The sequence below is a fragment of the Phyllostomus discolor genome, chromosome 4 (genome assembly GCF_004126475.2).
Source record: "Phyllostomus discolor isolate MPI-MPIP mPhyDis1 chromosome 4, mPhyDis1.pri.v3, whole genome shotgun sequence".
Classification (NCBI taxonomy): domain Eukaryota; kingdom Metazoa; phylum Chordata; class Mammalia; order Chiroptera; family Phyllostomidae; genus Phyllostomus; species Phyllostomus discolor.
This window is the reverse complement of record NC_040906.2, coordinates 39,193,446-39,218,510: the sequence shown is the minus strand read 5'-3', so window position 1 is coordinate 39,218,510 and position 25,065 is coordinate 39,193,446. Positions and strand designations below refer to the sequence as shown.

General features: G+C 31.9%; 1 protein-coding gene across 7 annotated transcripts in view; it reads right to left on the bottom strand.

The window, feature by feature from the left end:
- Window positions 1-25,065, bottom strand: part of CALCRL (calcitonin receptor like receptor) — a 90,044-nt gene that overhangs the window by 7,445 nt on the left and 57,534 nt on the right. For all 7 annotated transcript variants that reach the window (XM_036023201.1, XM_036023200.1, XM_036023202.1 and 4 more), the window contains 9 exons: window positions 22,649-22,759; window positions 22,442-22,554; window positions 20,204-20,295; window positions 9,522-9,648; window positions 6,660-6,813; window positions 5,378-5,438; window positions 5,228-5,294; window positions 537-755; window positions 331-372 (listed from right to left, as the gene is read on the bottom strand). In XM_036023201.1, the coding sequence (XP_035879094.1) occupies window positions 331-372; window positions 537-755; window positions 5,228-5,294; window positions 5,378-5,438; window positions 6,660-6,813; window positions 9,522-9,648; window positions 20,204-20,295; window positions 22,442-22,554; window positions 22,649-22,759 (986 nt within the window). The remainder of the gene's footprint in view (window positions 1-330; window positions 373-536; window positions 756-5,227; window positions 5,295-5,377; window positions 5,439-6,659; window positions 6,814-9,521; window positions 9,649-20,203; window positions 20,296-22,441; window positions 22,555-22,648; window positions 22,760-25,065) is intronic.

Here is a 25,065-nt window from a genome sequence, read left to right as displayed (position 1 = left end):
TGCATGTTGTATGAGGTTAAGGATTTCCTAGGAGTGCACACAGGTCAAAGTTAAGACTTAACAGTTTAAAAAGTAGGTCAAAAGACTAGATAGATAAAAGTCACTGATGAAATATTTTAAAGTGGGACTGAATTTGTCCTAGTCTTGAACTCCAAAATACCCCAAACTTTTGGAAAGGAGAGTTGCATCTATGAAAAGAGATTCTATTTCCCAATACAAACAAAATTTGAAATAGTTGCTCCTAGAGAATTCATAGTTCTCATTTTTTTAAAGAAAAAAAAACATATTGTTAATATAAAATAACAGAAGGAATAACAACAGTCACCATACCTCTCCATTAAAGAAGCAGAAAATTGTAGAGACCAAAAGACCCTGTTTAAAAAAAAAGAGAGAGAATAATGTGATTCCAAATCAGAAAAGATACAGTACATTATTTGTAACCAGTTCACAGCATATACAGTCAAAAGTAAAACTATGTGGAATTTTAATACCAAATTTCTCACTGCCTTCTGGATATAAGAAGACTATCACCATACCTGATAGTGCACAAGAATGTGCATGATGTAGTCATATACCTCCTCTGCAACTCTGCCTTCAGGTCGCCATGGAAACAGCACAAATTCAATGCCCAGCAATGGCACCAGGATCAGAGTAGCTCTCACAGCTTTCATGTACAGATTGGATTCCGCTTGGTGAGTAACTTTTAACTTAGTGATGAGAACACGTACAATATTTAATAGAAAAAAAAGATTCACCTAGAAGAAAATAAAATGGCATAAGAAAAGTATTTCATATTAATATTAAAATTAAAGAAGCATTAGTGAAGGCTATTTGATTTTATAAACTTTAGAATATGTTCAATTTATAAGAATGTGATATAATTGTATACTTCTGGGATTGTGATTTATTAATTTAACAAGTACACTGATTCTAATGGACTTAGCTTTTAGAAAAGTAAAATTATGGTAGAATTATTGTGAAATACATTTGGTTGGGGGATATCTAAGTCTTTTCCTTAGCTCATTTTCTTATGCAATTTTTTTGAATTTAGCTCAGGTTCAAAAATAAAACTTTTAAATATTCTCAGCTCGAACAAAGGAAAGATTCGTTTTTAACAAATTTTAATTTTTAAGTGTTTGCTCTGTATCAGTCCATAATATATGTTATACCATAATAATATATGGTACTTTCCTAATATATGTTATACCATAATAATCATTTTCATATTTTTGGTTTATTCTTTCCCTGTGTGTGTTTTTTGTAACATCTTCAAAACTCCTCCAAGATATTGCCATAATACTCTTTATCTATAAGGTAGGCTGAATCACACACTAGAACTAGTTGATATTCAACCTTCCTCATTCTAGAGATAAAAATTTGGTACCCTGCAGGGCCTACATTATGTTAATTACTTTCTATAATTACATATTGACTGTGTGTTAATGACTTTCCCCAAGAGAAAAAATTATCTTTGTAAGGGAGACATAAAACTTCAAAAATATAGTGTGGGCAACTAAGTTACTCAGAAAATGACAGAGTTTTGCTGGAATATCCATCCCTCCCATGAATATTACATTCTGCCTTTCCTATATTGAGCCAAACCAGCATTGTTTACTTTTGTCTATTTTCTCTGTGCCCATTCCTGATGATTACGGACATTAACTCTAGAACAGCCCCTTCCTGCACTATTATGCCATTGCCTTTTCCTGTTCTCTCACCCAGACTTGTGTCTGTGCTTGTTCTAATAATCCAAAACATTTAAATTATATGCCGATATATAATGTATATCCACATACTTTAATAAATTGGAAAACAAGGGCAACACCTTATTTAGTGGAGAAAACAATGTACAAGTAACAGACGTTTGCTGATTTAAGGCATGGGCTATGAAAACAACTGGGCGTAAAAATATCCTACTACTATTCTTAGAGAATTCCGTGGAACATATGCCTCAAAAAATATAGCTCATTATAATCCTGATGGAAACACATCCACGAAAAGTAGCATGGTTACAGACACAAGAATGTCTCTGCTGGAGATGAGAGCAGAATAAGCCATTTCAACAGCTGTAAGAACAACCTGACAAATCAACACCTCAGCTGCTATTCCAGCCACACCACTAGTTCTCTTCCTAAGCATTCATTGCTCTTTTAAAAGTTTTGACAAAATAGAAATCACTACCATACCATAGAAAAATAATTTTCTATGCCACAAGAGATAATAATTCTCTCGTATCTGCTTATGAATTTAGAATATAGGTACTGTATAATCATCACATACAAAAATCATGAATTATAAAAATCTATAGAAATGCTGCAATTTAGATGCCCATCTCATAAACATTTCTAAATGCAAAGTGCTTCTCCAAAATGGCAAGTCTGGTGTAAAGTATGAAACTAGAAACTAGAAAGTCATCCTACTTTATTTTCTGCAAACATTTCCATTTAGTTTAAATAAAAGCTAGAGCAGTAATTTTAAATTTCAGGTGAACTGTACCTCATCTGAATCTCATCTGTCTTTGAGCAAAACTAATGAAGAGAAGTGAGCTGTGTTATTACACCACTCACAAAGTTCACATATCTAGTGGGCACCACAGGCCGTTTTCAATCACAATACTGCCCAAGGTCACCATGGGAGGCAAGGTGAATCAGGTCAGTGGTGGCGGGAGGATTCTCAGGAGCCATTGCTGTGCTAGAACAGCTAGCAATCACTTAACTATGCACTGATGTGGCCTACATATCTCTCACTAAACCCAAATTAAATGTATCTCCTCAAACTTCCCCTTATTAGAATCTCGAAAATGCTGTAGCCATAGCCACTCCAATAGCCTCCTGCTCAAGAGGAAATTGTGACAGAGGAAGTCTGAGTGGAAAGAAACTGATTGTGATTGAAATCTTATTTATAAAAATTATATAAAAATATGTGATTATATAAACAATTGCTAGAGCCCCTCCCTAGACCTTGGAATTGACTGGGACCAGTGAGGGGCCCTGGAGCTTAAATAAGAACAGAACAATTTATCCTGGCAGAAAAATAGACTCCCAATCTTTTTTTAGACCAAGAAGATGAAAAAAGTTTTATGCAAATAATATGGATTTTCACTTCCTTTTTACTGTGCAACTTGGGCTATACTCCTATGTGATATTTTATCTTAGTGACACTATCTACACTTTTCTCTCAAAGTTGATGTAGACAGGTTTTCCCCAAATTGTGTTATTTGCTGTTAACATTTTTAATTTGTCAGATGCTTTTACTTTGTCCTGATGCTCTCTCATTTAGGCATTGAATCACACTCTGAAGAGTCAGATCTCTTATAGTACAATTTTTCTTTATATTTGCTCTGTGAGTTCCTGGGTGGCCCAAACAATGTATCTCAATTTTGGGGGGCTCTTGTCAGAAAAGAATCATGCTATCATGTAGAAATGAGAAGTCAAGAAACTTTTAAAAGAATTTTTTGAGGTGTGTTACATTCTACATACTGTGTCAATTGCTTAATAGGGCGAATTTAATTTTACAGCATCCTATGAGATATTTATTCTTATTATTCCATAACCACAGATGAGAAACAGTGGCTGAGAGGTCAAAAATAAAACCAGCCTGGGATCCACATCAGCAGTGGTTAAATGAAGTTTCAGTGCTAGGTCTTCTGAGTACAAAGAATACACAGCTAGGACATTTCAGGCTACAGCTTAAACACAGTGTGTCACATATGTCCCTAAGATGTGCAGGGAGAAAGAAAAGCAAAAAACCTTCTGCCTCTGAAATTTTCACTGGATTCTACACTAAGGCAAACTAAAATTTCCATGAGACATAATGAATTCCATATGTTGATTTTTTGAACTGGTTTTCTTGTGTGGCTAGGCAAAAAACAGACATTTGACAAATGCTACATGTTTTATACATGCCAAGCTATGCACTTTTTATGTATTAACTCATTTAATCCCTTATTTAAAAAATTAAGAGTCACTATTATTACACTATCTTACAAATGAGGGACCTGAGGCAAATAGTGATTAGTTTAATGGCCTAAGGTCACACAGCAAGTAAGAGGAGGAAGAAGAATTTAAACCTAGGCAATCAGCCTCCAGAATTTACTACCTTAGTTATGATTCCATTTTTGAGATGGCTTAACATTGACACATTAGAGAATGGCTTGACCTGTGTTCACACATAACCATATTGCAGCTAACAAACATAGTAAAATAATAGAAGAATACTTGTCTAAAAGAAGAATCTGAAAACAAGGGTTAGGACACTCTGGATTTTGGCTGGGACACGTATCACCTTTGTCTTTTTATATATAATCAAATGTCTGCTGTAATTACACTCACAGACTATAATTACATGCTGTTCTTTAATGCATTATGAGAGAGAGAATATTATTTTGGATTTATTTCCCCAATGAAACAATATAATAAAAGCTTTGAATGTGATTTCTATTTCTTTGCAACAACACATAAAATGTGCAGTGCCCTTGCAGTAAGTGATGATCATTACAATAATAAAACAACAGTTTAGACAATACTCTCTTTTTTCCAATTAAAGTCTTTTCTTTATTGGAATATTACTCTTGTTACTGACATGGCTGTGTAGGTTTTCCTTGTTTGCCATCCCAACTTCAGGGATCCACCCTCTGCCCTTCTCCATTGTGCTCTGTGCCCAGGAGGCCCTGAGGTTCCTCTGGTAGCTGCCACCACCATGGCTTTCTTACCCTCTGACATTTGCTGCATTTGGCCAGTGGGAGGAACCAAGAAACCAGAACATGGCAAGAGAGGAGTGTGAGTATTTTTTCCCCTCCTCTTTCCAATCAAGCTGTGGCTTAGACAGTGTCTGTGTTCCTCTCCCCAAGACCAGAGCTCCTGTGGGGCAACTGCTCTCAGAACATGTTCATATCTCATAACTGCGCTGTCCCTTCTGCCGGCCCCTTGTTGTGGTGACAGTTCCCACTCTTGGCCCCTGGTGCCGCACCACCCATTCAGATTTAGCCCTTTATTCTTCCTGCTAACACCTTAATATAATGTAACATAATATAATGTAATGTAATGTAATGCAATGTAATGTAATGTAATGTAATGTAAAACACTTTCATTAAACCCTTTTCAGTTGAACACTGTGAGCATGTTGTCTGTGTTCACTGGGAACCTGAAGGATACCATAGGCCAGATGACTCAGGAAATGAAGTTGAAATATAAACGATAATGAAAAAAGGAGAATTTTAATTACATACCAGGAAAGCAGCACAAATTGGGCCGTGGATAATGTAGAGAAGATGAGTATCAGAACTGATCCAGCAGCTAGTGGGGAAAACAGAGAAATCTTGTTGAGGATTTTTGTTTCCCTTAGGTCCAATAGAAATCAGAAAGAGATATTATCTTACTTGTCATTGTAATATAAGCTTCTGGCTACAGCATGTATACAAGCAGGAATCAGTGGAAATCCTGTAAATATCAAAGAAAAAGAAAATGCATAGGTGATCGCTACAGATGGAACTCCTGAAATATGTTACATAATGTGAAAATTCAGAGATACTCTAGAAACAAAAATAACTGGTTCTTATGCTTACTGAGTAAATAGTATCTGTATAGTCAAGCAGTAAGTGTGGTAAAATATTCGCTATTTTTATTTTCAGGTTTGTGTGTGTGCGTTTTCAAAATAAGCCATTTTGAATCAGTGGACTTCGGAGGCTAAGTCTATGCATGTGCTGCCTCAGCCCTAAGGCTTGGAAGAAATCCAGCATTCATGTGTTTTCTGTAAGATGGGATTGCCCATATTTGGTAGATGGTCACATGCAGAAAAACATTGAGACTGATTGATTATACAAAGAAAAGTGAAAGAAGGGAGAGATGTTTTATGTATCAGAAATTTTGCATGTTTTGAACATTCTAAATCAGATCTTTCAAATACATGTTTTATAAACATAACTTGAATGTACCAAAGCCTGGGTGTGTGCATATATAATTGTATATGCGTGTATCTATGTCTATTGTCTGACAGGTCAGGTAGATAGGTGTGTAGGTAGGTAGATAGATAAAGTATAATTTCAGTTATGTTTCTGGAAACTAGTCTTTTTTAATTTATTTTCAGGGTTTTGTATTTTGCATTATTCCTGTTTTATTTAAATGTTAGAAGTGTATATCATTGTTTGTTTTGTGAATAACAATATGTCAGGAGATTTTGTGGAAAAATAGGTATGTTTCATGCTTTCATTCAATAACTCTTCCTTACACTTTTCAATAAATGACAATGTTTTTTATTTTTTTAACAAACATTTTTAAAATGGAAAGTCAAAGCTGGCTAAACCCAATGCTCTCATTTTGCACATGAGGGAAAAGGAGATTCAGAACAGTACAGAGACTGGATCCTAATTCATAATTCTAATTCCATTGTTTTAGTCATGTAGTTAGCAAAGATACACATTGAAACATTAAATAGAAAAAAATTAATTAGTAATTGACTTGTGACTACTGAAAACAATGAATCAGTGGTATTTTATTTAAATTTATAGCAGTAGGCAAAAGTTAATCACCTGAAATTATTCAAAATGATTAATAATATAACATATTAAAAATAAGTTTTTATTTTTTATTACAAAGGAACTCTGCATCCTCTAAAAGATTTCTTAATAAGGTGAATTAGCAGATATGTGTAATGAGACTTACCCCAGCCAAGAAAATAATACCACATTAAGTGTTGCTTCTCTACGAACACAGCCACCACAATGAGTGTGTGTAAGTAAACACCTTCACAGAGCATCCAAAAGTAGTTACATCCCATCAAGTAAAGATGCATGAATTGGAACACTTTGCAACCAACCTGTAAGAAGAAAAATGGAAAGCAATCAATATTCAGTTGTTTATCAGTTTACATATAAAGTGAAAATCTAGTTTAGTTCAGTTTTACAAAAGCATGGAATTTTCTTTCCTCTACACAAAATCTTACACACAAATGATTCAGCTTTGTAAAATGCCTGTCTTCATTCTCATCTAATGGTACCTCTAAAGTTTTAGCCATTGACTCCAAAGATTTCTAAAGGTGGACTGAAAAGGAAATGTGTATATTCCAAATCTACTACATTTTGTGGATGTATTTTTCCCAATGTGTTTTAGTTATTATGTAATTTTAAGTGTAAATTTTTCATACACAGATAACTATATACACGTCTATTTACATTTATTTTAATTATATCTTTATGAACTCCTTCATTGTTGCATTCTATTGAAAAAATCTGAATAATATATTAATAATTATAAAGGCAATTCATGAAAAGGGCCAAATATTTGGAAAGTCTTGCATATTACATGCTACCAGTGCAAATACTTATTAAATAATAATCTAATGAGCCTATACTTTATCTTATCCAAATATAGGGTTTGAGGGTTTCATGTAGGTAAAAAGAAGAAAAAGTACTAGTGTTACTTCCTCTTTCCATTCTCCGTGCCCATTTCCTCTTGTCTACTCTTACAGAGATAGGAAGAGGGAGATCCGAATATAGGGTAAGGGAAACACAAGGAGTAGGAGATATAGTATACTCTCTCAACAAGGGACCTAAATGAAAGCTCTCCCAGAAATACATGGCCAATACTTCCATTCACTCCAATATCCAATCTGGTACTCTAAATATTTAGTGGCAATTATCACTATTTTTGAAGTAAATGTTTATTTTTTCACTAAAAAGAAAACTGGAAATGAAATGCACTAGAAAATAAATGTTGCATTATCAAGGAACAGTAATAATCAAATTTGTATATGAGTTAGTTAAAAAGTATTTTAATATATCTCTTTTAATTAATCCTTAAAATAATTCTGAGGCATTATTATTAATCAACCATTTCATAGATAAAAACTATATTAAAAAGAATAATGACTTGCTAATATTCATACACTTCAATTTAAAACCACACCCTAAACACAAGTTTTATAATTCAACTTTGTTTTCATGATTATACATAATGCCTTCTGATTAAAGGACATTTATAAAACCTATTCTCTCATTAAATATATTTTCAGATTGCATGACATTAAATTTTAAATAACATACCTCATGTCAAACATAACACTATAAGTAAACTTGCATTATATTATAGAGAAATGATAGGCTTTAGCTTCAAATTATCTATATAGTTTTTAGATATTCATATTTAATTTCTTATTTAATTCCTAATTCCATTTTTAGAGTTAACCCATAAATTCTAGATAAAAAGATAAAAACAACTTAAAACATGCTTCAGCAAAATATTTTTATGCTGGGTATTGATGATAAATACAGACAATAAATTTTCCATGATATATTAAAACTAAGTATATATAGTTTGTAATTTATGAGCTTGTATATAAATATGAAATTTAAAATCTCTTGCTCTGCAGCTTCATTACAGAACTCTGAATGTCCTTGCTCTAGAGAAATTCACTCTAAAATGACGGAACACTGGCTGTTTTTTTATATATTGTTAATTATAGCCCAGCATGTTTCCTCACCCAGTGACTTTGGAGTGGAAGATATAAAAAATTAAGCAATCCGGATGCACGTGTGCAAACAATGCAGGGAATTTTAGAATTTTGGAAATTACCCTAAAAACACACATAAAACACATATGGGAGTATTGTTTATTGACCCATTGAGTGAAAATTCCTTCCCTTCCCTGATTTTAGTAACTAGATAACTTAACCTCTGAAAAAACACTGTATATATACATATATACACACCCTTCCACAAATCCATATAATATTATAGTATAGATATTTATGAACTTTATGAAAATATTATTTTGAAAAATTAAATATGTTTGTTATTTATGAAGATATTTTAATTTAAATATAGCTTACATAGACATGCAGCTTATAAAAATATATACATTTGTATAGGGAAATTTTAGCTTCTTTTAAATATGTACTTTTATATTATGATAGTCTCTGTGCTTATTTTTGTGTATTTTTTGATAACCACCTTAAAATTTCATGCTTCCAAAGAAATTGTAAGGAAAAAAATTATAAATGCTGAGACATGAAGACTTGCTATAACCCTTTAAAAACTTTATGATAATAAAGTTTAACAATTATATAGGGGATGTGTAATTCATTTTTCTCTGGTTTTATTAACTTTTTAAAGTCAGACAGATACCCAAAATATAATTTCAGTTTTCCATTTTCATGTATTGTTTTTCTAACTACATAGTTGATTTTTTAAAAATATGATTAATTGTTATATAAACTCTTATGTCCCACCAGTAACAGGACTCTATCCATAAATTGAGGTGAAGATATGCAAAACATATATAAATAATTGAAGCAAAACAGTATTCTTGCTTTTAATATTCAAACATTGTAATGAGGAATATTGAGATATATATATACCTTTCTAGATTGAATATAGCTACATACATTCTCTGCATGACAGACCTTGAAATATACATGAGTACTAAATGACTTAATTACATACATAATATTTACATCAGGACCTCTCCCCTCTCCCCTATCTTTCTAGCTAACCTTTTGAACCTAAGGACACACCTCCTTTTACTTACAGGATTTGTGGCTACTAAGGCCTGGTTGTTAGCCACAGCAGTGAATTGAATTATTGTTACAATAGAGTTACAAACGAAGGAGAAGAACAGGTTTTTGTGCAAAGTAATCCTTTGGCAACTTAGGCTCCTAAAAGACAAGAGATAACAAAGTATAATACAACATAATTCTACATTTTTAACAAATAATCATTCAAACAAGATACATTCATAATTCATAAAAGAGCTGTTCCAAATTTGGAAGATTTTTTCCCCAAGATTCACTCATAATAAAATCTCAATTAGGGAAAACCTATAATTTTTTAAAACAGAGAAAATGAGGTAGTTTAGGAGAGTAGACATACATAACACATACATAAAGACAGGAAATTTGTCTGTATAAGGTCTCCACATAATCTTTTGTTAATCTCTCAAATGATTAATATTTTAATTCATTTTGAAAATTCAGAAAGTGGGACTCAGTAAAGTTGATGCAAAATGCAGCTAGTTAATTCTGAAAACTTTGGATTTGTGTGTCAGATTCCTACATAGATAATGCTGTTTTTATTATGCCACAGGGGTTGTTCTGTTTATATAGCAGCCACCATTAAATGAGTCTTTAGAATAGTCCAAGCACAGAAATAAGACTTTATATCTCAATTAACAACCCCTTTGAAGTATCATTATCCTTTAATAAAATTGAGGTAATTTGCTCAAGGTTATAATCTTATTAAGTGATCCATTGAATTTGAATGTTCAAGTTATTAAGAAAGTAATAAAGCTTTTCTTTTTTTATTTTTATTCTTTAATTATCTTATCATTGTTCAATTATAGTTGTCTGCATTTACCCACCACCACTCCCCTGCACCCCAGCCATCACCACCTCCCTCTCTCGCTTCTTTTCATATTTATTTAGTCACTTGTAACTATGTGTTGATGAATAAGTAATACTATATTATGCACTGTGTCTAGATGATGTGAATAATACAGAGCAAGACCCAAATCCTATGTTATTCATGTGACATGAAGGATAAGTAGACATGTCAATCACATGAAGTAATTCCAGATAATGTTATACACTTTTTATAAATTAAAATAGGATTAGGAAATAGACGAAGACTGTGGCCAGAGTATAAGGAATACAGATCTGAAACAGAAGATAGGGGAGAAAAATCATTCTAACCAGAGAAGGCATCCTGATTCAAAGTTTTTTTTTCTTTTAGCTAATGTTAAAGCTTAAAGTTTATGAGGGGCAAGAAGGACAGACAACATTAACAGAGCACAAAGCAAAACTCCACATTGTTGTTTTCCATTCTAATATGAAGAAACTTCAATTTAAAGAGCATAATTTACTGAATGACTTTTTGATTCTGAAGCATATAATCTTTTGTGTTAGCACTTAATGTTCCACCAACAAATGTTAAAATCACAATATCCAGTCATTCTTAGCTTTTGTTTTTCCAAGTTAGTAAAAAGATGGTACAGTTTGCAGTGTTTACAGAGATAGTCATATCTGTGGATACAGTGTTGGAAAATAAACTGTTTATCAGAGTGGAAAACCAAATTGCAAAATATATTGTGACTTTGAGGAGAAAAATGCTATATTACTTATGTCTTGTATCTCATTTTACAAAGTTTTAATCCACTCAAATGAGTGCATAGTTTTTACCCCAAACAATGGATCATTAGTTACTTTGAAACAATCTGTCATTTTATTCTCAGTAAAATTTAGTTATGCTTAAGTAGCACTTATGTTTCAACTGTTCAAGCAAAACAGATAAAATACATTATAAAGAAGAAAATTTCAACAGAAATATGTAATCTTTAATGTTAACTTATAGTTTTTAAAAACAAAATTACTGTTTAAAATAAGCCCAAATTTAAGCTTTACTTCATATTTTCATTCCTGGGATTTCATTCCCTCTTCTCCATAAACCAGTAATAACTATTGCATTATAGCAGAACTGGTTTTTGTTAGAGTATATCGATTACTTCTTGCTTCACTCTGCCATTATTCAAATCTTATACTTTAATGTGGAAATGCAATGCTTTATTATATAATTGCAGTGGATATATTTAAAATCAAGTGGACATATTTAAAACATATTTAAAATCCAACCAAGACTTGCATTGCTGAATAGAAATACTTTCAGCTCTCACCACATTCAGTTTGAAGATGATGGATTTTTTGGCACATTGATTAAAATTCATAAACTTGGAAATAGACCTAATAAGTATAATCTAATAAAATAATACATTAAAAACATAGTTAATTAAATACTATACAATGTTAAGCTGGAGGAAGCCCTACAAGAGAATAAGACCTATCCCAGCAGCACAGTGCATATAAACTTACAATGAATGAAATGCACCACAAAAGCTGAGAAAGCAAGGGTGATCAGGGAAGGCATTGACATGGACCGACTAGGAGACTCTTTCTGAAGTCGGCAATTATCAAACCTTTGACAGTGTCAATACGCTGCATTGAAAAAAGAAATCTTAAGTAAAAGTTTTGATTTGCCAAAACTGGTACATCAGGGTGTGATTTATAGAGTAAGACTTTGTTCTCTATGTTTCAATGCAGAATTTCTTTAAATAGTTTGCTTCGTTTCAAATGAATTTAAAGAGGGAATCATATACAGCTTTCAGAAAAAAATTATAGTTTAAAAAAACTGTAATTGTTTTAATTCAAATGAGATAAAAGCTCCTGGTATTGATTGAATGTATTCAGATATTATCTAAGAGAAAAGGTAAGAATTTGACTCATTTGTCCTGAAAAACAAAAATATAAACATTGAAGATTATTTTATTAAATTAAGAGTGCTTTGGCCTGCCAACTGAATAGTTTGTGGTTTTTTGTGTGTTTTTTTGCTGAATTTTATTTTGGACCTTTTCTCAGCTACTAGAAATGATATCATTTTCTATATACTTGTAAATATGAAACTTGGCTTTAAAATTGGAATAAGTGTCTGAAATAAGTGTCAGCAAAATTAAGATGTTAGAAGAATCACTTTTTCCTCATACAAGTCAGATGTTATATGCACTCTTTTATGTGCAAGAAGATAGAGCCTTTTGGGTTGAAAGAAAAAGCAGGATTTGGTATGTTCTCAGATTCTAAACAGCAATTAAAATATAATTTATGACTAATTCCAGTAAAGTTTATTTATTTTTTTATCTAAAGGGTTCTGTTTTGCTTTTCCAAGGGATCATTATGAGCTAAAGTCATTGCTTTTCAGGGCTTGGCAAATCCCCAAGTTCTGTCTCTTCCTCTTCCCCCACCCCCTTTCCCTTTCTTTTTATCTCCCGCTCTCTTTCCTTTAATTGGCTCTAATATAAAACTGAAGTATATCTGATAGTGTTTCATGTTCTCTGTTTCTAATTTAAAGCATGGATGAGTAGTATACTTTCCTTTCTCTAAATAAAAAAATAAACTATATCTTAAGTCAATTTTTGTGTGGTTCTTAGCTTTTATGAGGATTGATCAATGACCCTCAATTAGTAAATGGAAAAAAATTCCATCTCTACCAAAGACTAAGCCAGAATGACTGCAGTATGAAGAACTGGGTTAAGAGGCAGAAAGGAGCTATTGATAGATTTTTTTTTTATGCACGATGATTTTATGTGAAACATTAGCTCCTCTAGGAATTAGTTGGAAAAAGCTGATATTTCTATTGCTCTTGACAATATAAACATGCTCTGCCAACCATTCAGTTCAGCATTTTCTGAGGTGGCCTTGGTCTTCCTTCAGTCTAGCTGCACTGTCCAAAATTGTTTCACACAGATGCTTCTACTGATTAGCATTTTAAGGAATCTTAGTCTGATGATGGAGACAACAAATGCCAGATAAATCCAAGGGACTTGTCCAAGGCTATGGAGACGTCATGGGAAAATCTGTACTTCAAATACGCTTCCAAGTCAGTTCATGTCTTCATTTCAAAACAATTTATTAAGTGCCTTATATGTGCAAAATCCTGTGCTGAGCCCTGGGATGTGTAAAGAAACAAAGCAGAGATGATCCCTGCTCATATAACTATAACTTTGGGACATTCTTTCCATTATTTCCCATTTTAGTGGATAGTTGTTTTTAGTAGATAGTGGCTTTTGTTATTTTAGTAGTATGGGGGAGTGTATATTAGAAGCGTGTTAAAATCAAAGACTCTGAATTCTTTAATATAATTCAAGTACTGAGTAAACTACATGGTATTTTGTAGGCATAAAACAGTTTTACTATTTTTGACTAGCCTACTTAGCACATTTTTTCTTTTTTTTAAAGATTTTATTTATTTACCTTTAGATAGAGGAGAAGGGAGGGACAGAGAGAGGGAGAGAAACATCAAAGTGTGGTTGCCTCTCACATGACCCCAATAGGGGACCTGGCCCACAACCCAGGCACCCTAGATGGGGAGTTGAACTGGCATTTCTTTCTGATATAATTATACTACTAATTTGGTTTATAAAACTTTTTATTCATTATTTACTTATTTTTCTACATGAACATTATAACAATCTCTTTATAAATATGGTAGCTATAGAACTAGAAATGTGTTTTTAATTTTTAAAAAGTCTACTGGTATACTATGTCTATCGGGGCTAAATATTTATATAAAAATATTTTAATGGACCAGTAAGAAAGAGTGGTAACTATGCCAATAATTGACAATGTTTTCCAAATTCTGCTTAAGTCTGCATATATATCTTAACCTTTATACCAAATCTATGATATAGATACTAATAGTATCTGAACTTTGAAAATGTGGATATTGAGGATTAAGCAACAAAAGAATTTGTTCCAGGCTACTCAGCAAGTAAGTTACAAAGTGAGAGCAGGTGTGTCTGTTTAGAGAATGGACTCTTAACCACTCTCCTATAATGAAGGATGTCTAGACATATAAAAAGTAGTTAATGCTATACTTGAGTCTTGAAGAGGTTTCTCATGCTTTACCTAAAACCTGAGAATGTATAATAAGAAAGAAAAAATAAATTGTAGCTTTGTTTTTTTTTCTGTTCAAATCCTTCATTTTTAAATGACAATTAAATTCCAATAAAATTACTAAACAGAATAGAGAGGATACAGATTGGGAAGAACCCTGCATAACTCAATTAGCTATTTAGAACATAGGTAAAATCAGGCATTGGAGTGGATAATCTTTTCCTTTCCTATGATTTACAATATCTACCTGTTGAAATTCTACCCATCCTTTAACACTGGTTTCAGTGATACTATCACTTCAGAAATCTTCTGATACTGTGAATTAGAGTAAGCCTTTCCTCCCTCTGTCTTTCTAACTCTGCAATAATTTTTTACTCTGTATTACTATTATACAGGGGTATTATTAGTTGACTACATAGTGTAGTCTCTGTACCCACTTGACTGATATAGTCTAACGATAAGCTAGTGGTAGAGTTTGTCTCACCATTTACTGAGAAATTCCTGCCTGCCAGGTACTATTTGAACCTTCTTTGCTCAGTATTTTAAATAGAATCACGGCTAATTATAAAGACATGGAAGCTTACTAAAAATCAGAATCAGGCTAAGTCAATACTATCAGTAAGTGATTATATCAATGCTATCAGTAAGTAAAATTTGAATATAGTTCATATTTTTAATCAGTGTATAACACATCTATTACAATTATCTTATGCCTAAAACTGAGCACACACCTGCTGTGCTAACTCATTGCTAAAGATATTTTTTTAGTTCACTATAGTGAATGAAGTTAATTGTCCATTCAGTATAAACTCTAAGTATAAGGAATGTAATTGGTTGAAACCTTTGATTTTAATTTCATATATTAACAAGACACTCATTTGCTTTAACGAGCTTTGCCTAAGTAGCATGCTATACATTTTTAAGCATGAAATTTAGTAAACAGATACAGTTATTTATTGCTTACAGGGCTTTTGATTTTTTAGAAATTGCTCTTTGAAAAACCAGGCATATTTATATGTGAAATATGAGAAAATATTTGGGGACAAATGAAATTCATTTAATATGAGAGTCTGAAGATTGTATCTTTAAATCTAAAACACTTTATGTACATATATCTATAATCTATAGATATATGTAAATGATTTCAATTTTTAAAACGTATTTCCATGTTGACACAATATATAGATGATATATCATTGAGTTGCATGCTTGAAACCTATATAATTTTTAACCAATGTTACTCCAAAAAGTTTAATTAAAATCATTTTAAAATCATTTCCATAGAGAAAATAAATTAATTCTGAGCTTTCAATTTTAAGCCTTTAATTAAAAATTAAACTTACTTATGAGTATTGGTTGAATAGTATTTGCTCTTTTAAATACAATAAATGTAAACACAGGTATACAAATATTGAACCAGGTTTTCTTTCAATTCCTAATTAATAATAAATAATTTATCTGTGTAGATTGCTATTTGCCTGCAAGATACTTTCACAAATGCTAAATTCCCTGATACTGAAATTATGTATTATGATTTAAAATAGTAATTCTTTCAATCTATTCATTTTTATTAAATTACTGCTCAGTCATAGACATGGACTTGGAAATAGTATTACAGATCATTAGGTCCAGCTGCGGATACAGTATAAGGATCACCTGTTTCCAGATTCCTGATAAGCTGGTATCTAATTTCTGTCTGAAAATCTTTAGTGATAAGGTCATTTGGCCATAGGTGGTTCATTCTATTTTGTTTAGCTGTTAGAATTTTTAAAAATCAAATCAAATATTCTTATATATTATTATATACACTCTATTCCCAATTATAGTAATTTAGATTCTTTTAAAAATATTTTTATTTTTTAACTTAATTTTTATCCTGGTATAGTTGGTATATAATCTTATATTGTTGTATTAGTTTCAGGTGTACAATACAGTGATTTGACATTTTTATACCTTTCAATGTGATCATCCCACTAATTCTAGTAATATTCTGTCACCACGTAAATTTATTCCACCATTATTGACTATATTCCCCTCATCATCTGAATTCTTGAACTCATCTATTGTGTCCCTATATTTTGTCTTTTTTTTGTCTTGGCATTCTTGGTATCTTGACTCCCTAACCAGTGAACATTATTCCATTAATTCCTTCACTGTCCTGATAAACCAATTCAGTGACATTGTCTTTTCCTCTTCCCAAGTCAGTCCATGGTGGACAGGGTAAATAGCTGGTCAGATTACAGATTGGGAATTGGATACTTTACATTTATTGATATAGTCAGGTTTGTAGCATTGTTTTCACTTGGCAATCCTACTATTGCCTCATTACTTCACAGCAAGTGCTCGTCAGTTAAACCATAAACTCTTTCATGAAGATTTGCTAATTTCACATTTGACTTTATGGAATTGGTTTAAGACTGTATTTATAGCATTGCTAAATTCAAACTTGCCTGGGACCAGAGGTCTTGGAATTTTGTGACTGTTCTCTTTTTGACTGTTGATTTTGGCAAGCAATAAATTGCTATATATTTCTTTATTTTATGTCCTTCAGAAATTTAGTGTGCATAAATACTTTGGGTTATTACATGCAAAATAAGACATTTTTTTTTCTGAAGAGTTTCAGCTGTGTGAATTTTAAATCTGCAGAGTTGGTGGTCTTATTCCATATCCACTCCCACGAGTTACAGTTTCAGAAATACTATAATAAGGAATCCAGGAAAATTTCAATGAGAAAAGATGCTAAAGATTATATCTGAAAGATGAACACATTTCACTAGGCTGGAGGTGGAAGAAATTATGCAGAATATTCAATTGCAGAACATGTTGATGATTCTGATTTTAAGTAAATTACATTAGGAAGACTAAAATTTTTAAAGCCAAGGATAACAAAATCTGATCTATATTTGATGTAAATCTTTGAAACTATTCCAGCTAAATTGTTTAGAATTGAACAAAGGTAGTAAAAGCAGACTTGCTGAGGCTGATAAGACAAGGATATTGGGGTCGTGCAGATATGAAGCAAAGTGAATAGATTGGAGGTATGTTAGGAGGTTAAATCCACAGAGCATGAGGAAAGAACAATAGGAAAATTGAGACTGTGTCACTGAATACTTCTAACTTTCTGGCTAATAAAACTAAATGCTGGTGGTATTATTTGTGAAGACGGGTCATGCTGGAAGAAAAATTGCTTTGGGTTGGGAAGAGGTAGATGTTGTGAATTTGTTTTGAACAAGTTGATTTTGAGATACTTTTGAGATAATTTCAAGGACCATAAAAAGATATATATCTTTTGAGCACAATATCCCAAGCCTCTGAGAATATAACCTAAAAGTAGTGCAAAATATGGGAAAATTATGTCTGATAATGTCCATTACAGTGTTTTTTATAAACAGGAAAATTTGGAAGCAGTGTTAATGATCAAATATATAGGATGACTTAGTCGACTTTTGTCAGCTTTCTGATGTATTATACACAAAATAAAATGGCTGTTTTAAAAACTCTTCAGTGACATGGAAAGTATTCATTATAAAATGCTAACATAAAATAGTTAAAATAATTTGCGTCTTACAATTAAAACTGCAAAAAGCAATAAATATGACACAAAACTGAAAAAAATGCATGAAATTACTCAATAGAATATTAGAATTATAATGTATATATTTCTTATTTTTATTTAAAAATTAGTAACAGGCTTAATCTGTTTTTGATTTATTAATAATATTACAAATTTAAATGCAAATACTGTTTCTCAAGATTATTCTTCAATTGTTATTAAGAGTTTTGTTCTTTTGCTCTGAAGTTAGAAAGTTTTAAAACATAACTTTTTCTCAAGAATTGTGTAAAACAGTCTTAAAAAGATGATTTCTATTTTATGCCTTTAGAGTAGAGGCTGATGTACTATATACTCACTCATAGTCTGATGTGTCCTCATGGTAAAAAAAAAACTTCTAGCTAATATTAATTACATTTAAATCAAGCCTCTGTTTATATATGTGATGAATATGCAATTTTCTGTGAACTATGTTGTTTTTAAATTGTTTAATCATCTCATTATATTAAATGAGAATTTAAAATTTTAATTTTATTTGGTGCCTTTAAATTTAATAAATTAAATATTAGCCCAGTTTTAGCATCAGATTTTACCAAGAAATGTGTTAACATCAGCAACATTTTTACTCTGTCAATTAGCATCAATATCACTGAGGACCTGAGTTCTTTATTTAAAAATCTTTACTTTGTGAAATAGTTTATTTTCCATTTTTAGAACAGATACTTTTATTCCATTAGACAATCATACTACAGTTATTCCTACTCTGATGATGATATTCATTCCAAAAATGTTTTATAAGCTAAGGATATAGTCAAGAATAAAGACATGAAATTTCAGTAAGCTATAGAGAAGCAACTGGTATGACATAACTAATTGTAAAGGCAGTGACACAACCAGCAATTTGTTTTGAGCTAGAACCCTTTAGTAACCTAATGAAAAATATAGTATAATAGATTTATCTTTAAGAAATGTTTTACATGTTTTAAGATAAAATTTTCTTTCAACTTATTTTGAAAAGTTTTTACACAATTTACTAAGGAAAACAAGTTGCACTTAAAAATACAGCTTTATTCAGAGCAGATATTTTATTTTTAGTCCATTTGCAGTGGTGCCTAGTTAATGCTATATGTCAAACGTACTATTAAAAGTTTTCCAGGTAGGTTTCCTTAAGTAACTGATGTTTAGGTTCTTAAGAAGATACAGGTTTCCAGAAATGGCAATTCTGATATAATTTCTAAATCCCATGATTTTGAACCCGAGAGATGATGGCTGCTTGGTTCACCTATTATTTGATATACTCTGAACATGTGATGGACTATGGGCTGAAAGCTGGCGCTCCAGTTACAAAGGTACCCAACATCCAACTGTCTGAAACTTTCTGGATCTGGATGATTTTGATGTGCTACTACTCTCTTTGGTTCTACAGCTGCCAATGTTCCAAGATGATTGTAGGAAGAGAAGAAAAATAAGGGGGGGAGGAAGAAGAGAATGAGATAGTGATGAAGCTGCAACAAAATGTAGCTACTCACTTTTCACATTGCATTACATAATTGTTGGTGGTGACTGAAACTATGAAAACCATGTTAGAACATAAAATATTGTGCATGCATTTTGGAATTTACTTTACTATCAATTAAAACAATCACTTATTGAATCAAGGAACTGAGCTGACCCTCCTTTCCCAACAAAAAGAACTATTATTTCAAGTAAAATTCAAGGTGTAATTTAACCATTTTAATGATCATTTCCACAAACCAGAAAAAATAACCTAACCACAATGCATTAAGATTATTATTTTTAATAATACTATTTAAATGCTATTGTTATCATTCACAGAAAATATCAGTTCCTGTAATGCATCATATACTGATGCTAAAATGGACCAAAAAGTTGAAAATTCAATTAAGAAAACCTATAATGTCTGACAGTTTCCAAAGCAAATATACATAGATTTACATATTGATTTTGGCTCCTTTCTTACTATTTGACTTCATTCTTATATGCGTAGTAATTTTGTGGTGTTAAACTTAAGATATTTCATCAATCTCCTTTCTATTTATTTTACAAAGTCAAGATAAAGGCAACACATTTAAACATTCAACTTATCTTACACATTAGAAATATTTTATATTTCACATATTTTATCAACACATCTCATGAACATGCACATGACACTGCACTCACCAGGGACAACTGGTACACTGAAAATACTTTATACGGACTTACTTGAAGTAAAAGAATATGCCGAGTGATATAAGCAGTGATGCAATAGATAATCCATGTCCAATTATAGTCAGGTAAAACAAATTCAGTGCGGTCTATAATTTGTACAAATAAAAAATGAAGGCTTATATTAATACTATAATCCTATGTGTGTAGAAGATCAAATCCAATGCAATAAGTTATATATTTAAAAATGTGATTTATGGCCTTATCACTCAGAGTGAAAACTAATAAATACACAAATATGTCTGGAATGAAGAATATTTATGCCAATTTATCCAGTGACATAAAAATTGTATGCCCTTTTTATTTAAGAAATTAGAACTCACATTAAATATATGAAGAAATACTTTTATTGATCTAGGTTGTATAATATATGAAACCAGCATTATATTTTGGAGGATACAGACAATTTTTACTTTATCATTTTGTACACCTTAATTCAAATGGTATTTGATGATTTTCTTTTTGTTCTTTACTGAAATGCCATATAAGGCTTTATTTCTCAACTGGATCTTGGTTTTTCCCCTGGCAAATCTGAGGCTCTGAGACAAATATCCAAACGGTAACTTATAGGAGCCTATTATCTCCACAAATACATTCTAACTTTCTCCTGATTTTGACCTTTTCTCTTTGATTGTTTTTTGTAATTCATTTATTTATAATTTACCATTTTATTGTGTATTTTTATAATTTTCTTCAAACTGTTCTCTGAATAAGCAAACAATGTATGAGTTATAATTATAAAGATAGCTGACAGTTATCAAGTGTTTCCCTATATGCTGGCTGGTTTTCTAAGTGTTTTCCTCTAAGTCAAGCCTCGTGAAAACGTAAGGGTGGGTTTACTGTTATCTTCATTTTACACATGAGAGGACTGAGGTGGAAAGAGGTTATAACTTGGTGAAGGTCACTTAGCTATTATAGTGCAGAAACAGGAACTTTTAATCACCGTGACAAACTTCTCTTTATATATATAATATATAATTTACACAATATGCACAATATACACTATATTATATATTATATATGATATATTATATATGAGACCTGTCTGGAAAATATCCAAACATTGTTAATATAATGAGAATGGTTTACACAACACTGATGTAACCTGGCAGCCAAGGAGAGAGGACTGGAATGCATGTGAACAATGACCACTTTACTGTACTGGTCAGTGGGGGCAGTAGTCCTTGTGGAGTGAGCCTGTGTACCATGTGGTCATTGCATTCAAAATGACTGAATGAGTAGAGTAATGAATCTGCATCCAATTTTGTGGTAAGCTTGAACATTTCTCCATGGAAACTATTCAGATGATTCAGAAGGCTGCAGATATGGGCAACTGGGGATTGGCAGCTTCATCACACAACGTGTCCACTCATGCATTATGTCTTGTGCAGAGTTTTTTTGGAGAAATATCAAATCACTCACGTGACTCAGCCCTTCTATAGATCAGATTTGGTGACCAGCGACTCTGGCTTTTCCTAAAACTAAAATCACCTTTGAAAGGGAAGAGATTTCAGACTTTCAATGAGATTCAGGAAAATACAACAGGACAGCTGATTGAGATTGGGAGAACTATGTGAGGTCCCAAGATGCCTACTTTGAAGGGGACCAAGGCATCATTGTCCTATGTACAATGTATCTTGTATCTTCTTTAGTAAATGTCTCTGTTTTTCATGACATGGCTGGATACCATCTGGACAGACTTCATACACATGTTTAAATACATGCAGACAGGTTCTTTCAAACTTTTATTGTTGTGACAAACTGTGAGTAACCTCGACTTAATACATGGTGTTAAAAGCAGGGACTGGAGTGAAGGTGACCTACCAGCCAGTCAGAATAAAAGCCTTCTGCTGAGGGACAGACAGAACTGTTTTAAAGCTGCTGGGCTTGTATACTGGAGCACAATTTGAAAATGTAATTCTAGAAGTTATACCACAAATAAAAGTTTTCTCTTTTCTCACACTTTTAAAGTATTTTCTTTGCAAAGTTTGATATTCCAGTACTGAGCCATTGACTTGTAAATACACTATTACCTGGCAGAATTGCTTCCTAGGTGTTATGATCGAATAACTAGTAATTTCTTCAAAGATATTTTTCTTATTGTTCTCCAAGAATATTATGAAAAAGCTTTATAACAAAATGGAACACTAGTTGTATTTCCTCCAAAACTGCATTGGTAACTATCTTTTTGAATAGATATTGTAAGTTAAATTTCATTTTGCAATTAGTACATACCTTCACTTTCTCATGTGTGTTAACATTGCACTGGGTATAATTTGTCCATGTTCTGTTGCTTAATGGGTGTCTAAACCAGTTTCCATTTTGGTCACAGATCTTTGTAACTTTTTCTTTAAATTAAAAATAAAAAAGGAAAGTAATTTGGTTAACCTAACATTCATTAAATAGATGTCAAGAAGATGATATGTACATTTCTGCTATTACCTGAAGGATCAAAATCTTGGAAGTAATCAGGGCAGTGCTGCATTGATTCTGTGCCTGCGGCAACATCGTTCCAGCACAGCCACCCATCCCAGGTTCGGTTGCAGTGGATGCCTTAAGGGGAGGATGAAAATTAGGAGTTACTGACTCGAACCAGATATACATGCAGACATAAAGTCTTAATGGGGGGGTTCACACTGACACAGAATAAAGACTATCTGCTGAAAACAAAAACATCACAGCAAATCTGTAGTCATGCACTGCTTAACAATGGGTATATGTTCTGAGAGATGCATCACTAGATGATGTTGTCATTGTGCCCACATCATCTTTAGGTTTGTGTAAGTGCACTTGCCTACTACACACCTTAGTGATTCGGTACACCACCTTCATGCAGGCACTCTTGGCTGAGGGGAACGTTATTATGTGGTGCATGAGTGTATAGCAATTACTTGAGTTTTTTCACCAAGCAAGGTGAAAAATAACTAATTCCATTAGTTATTGGAATAACTAATTTCTCATTTTAAATTAGAAACACCTGAAAACAATATGTAAAAATTTTAGCTACATATTCAATAAATCAAATGATGTTAGCTGGTTGTCCTTAAGCATAATGTTGTGATTAATCTGTGATTTTAAACTTAATTTTTTAAAATTATGAAAAATTAGAAATATTAGAAACACATTTTATTTTAGAAACTGTGTTTATACGGAAAATTGTTAGTATTTTCTGAAGCAAATGAATGAATATTTCTATTTTACCCTTTGAACCCTGACACATACTTCTGTAGGCCCCTCCACTAATTCTAACGTCTTATGTTACTTTATGGCTCAGAGTATTAAATATGCTCACATTTTTTTCTTACCATTGTGAACTTAAATAATCTCTTACCAAAAACAGTACATATTTTTTAAAGGATAGAAGTATTAAATGACCAATTTTCCCAATTTAACAGTCTTTAATCAAAGAAAGTAATGCTCTACCTTGACAGGTAAACACACATTAACAGAAACCTGTATATTGTATGAGATGTTTATTATTTTAAATACTAAATAGATTTACACAGCTATCTCAGAATTAATCAAACCCTTATGGGAGTAATGCAAGATCTATTGTCCTGAATATCTAAATAATTCTAATTTTTTTTTAAATTTCAATCTCAATTTTCTTTCCCATGCCTTTCAAATAGTCATTTAAATAGTTTGCATCCATACATTACTAAATAAAATGCATTTTGCTGCATATCAGAGAAAATTTTCCTGATATTACTTTAGAGACCATCTGTTAGCAACAACACTGGCAGCATCATAGATGGCAAGGTCCAGGATTTTGCAAACTGTGCCGAATGGCATTTGAGTGAGACATGAGTAGGCAGGGATTCCTTTAAAAAAGTTTCTGTGGTCAAATAGATTTGGGAAATATGACATTAAAATAAAGACAGTTCCTTATTGCATGTCTTTCTAGAGTATTTAAAATTACAAAGTGCATTAATGAAGTTATAATAGGAAGATCTATTATGCAGTAATCCTAAACTTTATCAGAAAATGACTTTATTGTGAAACCTTCATAAAACTACTCCTATTGTTAACAATTGGTTTTGAAGCCTATTTTGACATGTATCTAGATGATTCTGAAGGGGTTAATTCAATAGTTTTAAGCTAATTACACAGATTTTAATGGAATAAAATGAGAAGCTAGATCAGTTAACACAGAATTTGTGTACAAATATGTTAATGTTTAATAACTCAATCCCTATTTACCCAATATCGGATAATTTGTCATTGTCTGGTTTATTTATTTATTTTTCATTGTATTTTTTGTTCCCATTTATCCACCTTATAATACCCCATCTCCACTGCAGCCACCTCACTGTTTTTTCGTGTCCATAAGTCTGTTTTCCTTTTTGCCAGGTCCATCCACTTGGCTTATTTTAAAGACTTTTTAGCTGGATAACTATCTTATAATAAAAAATTTCAAGCACACATATCCAACTACTACTTCAAAGATGAACAAATTATATTGTTCAGTTATATTGTTTAAAAGTTGACCAATATGGAAAAATCACCTTTTTATCTTTATCATAAGTCAGTTCATTTTTACAGTTACAAATACTAAAAATAATCTACTTTAACATTTGATTTATATCAACATTGTATATTGAACTATCAAATATTTTTTAAAATTTAGACTTTTTTAACTGATAGTTTAAAATTCTAGAAATATCTAGAGTCTTTATATTCTGCTTTGTTTTATTGAGTTTAGCAATTTATATTTGAAGACAACTTCATCTTTAGGGTTGTAGATAAAATCCAGGGCCTATTTTTGTTTCTTGTGTTTTGCCTAGTCTGGCCATTCTACTTGGGTTAACTCATCTATATATCTTCAGAATTGAGGCAAATATCTGGCATTTAATAGGCCA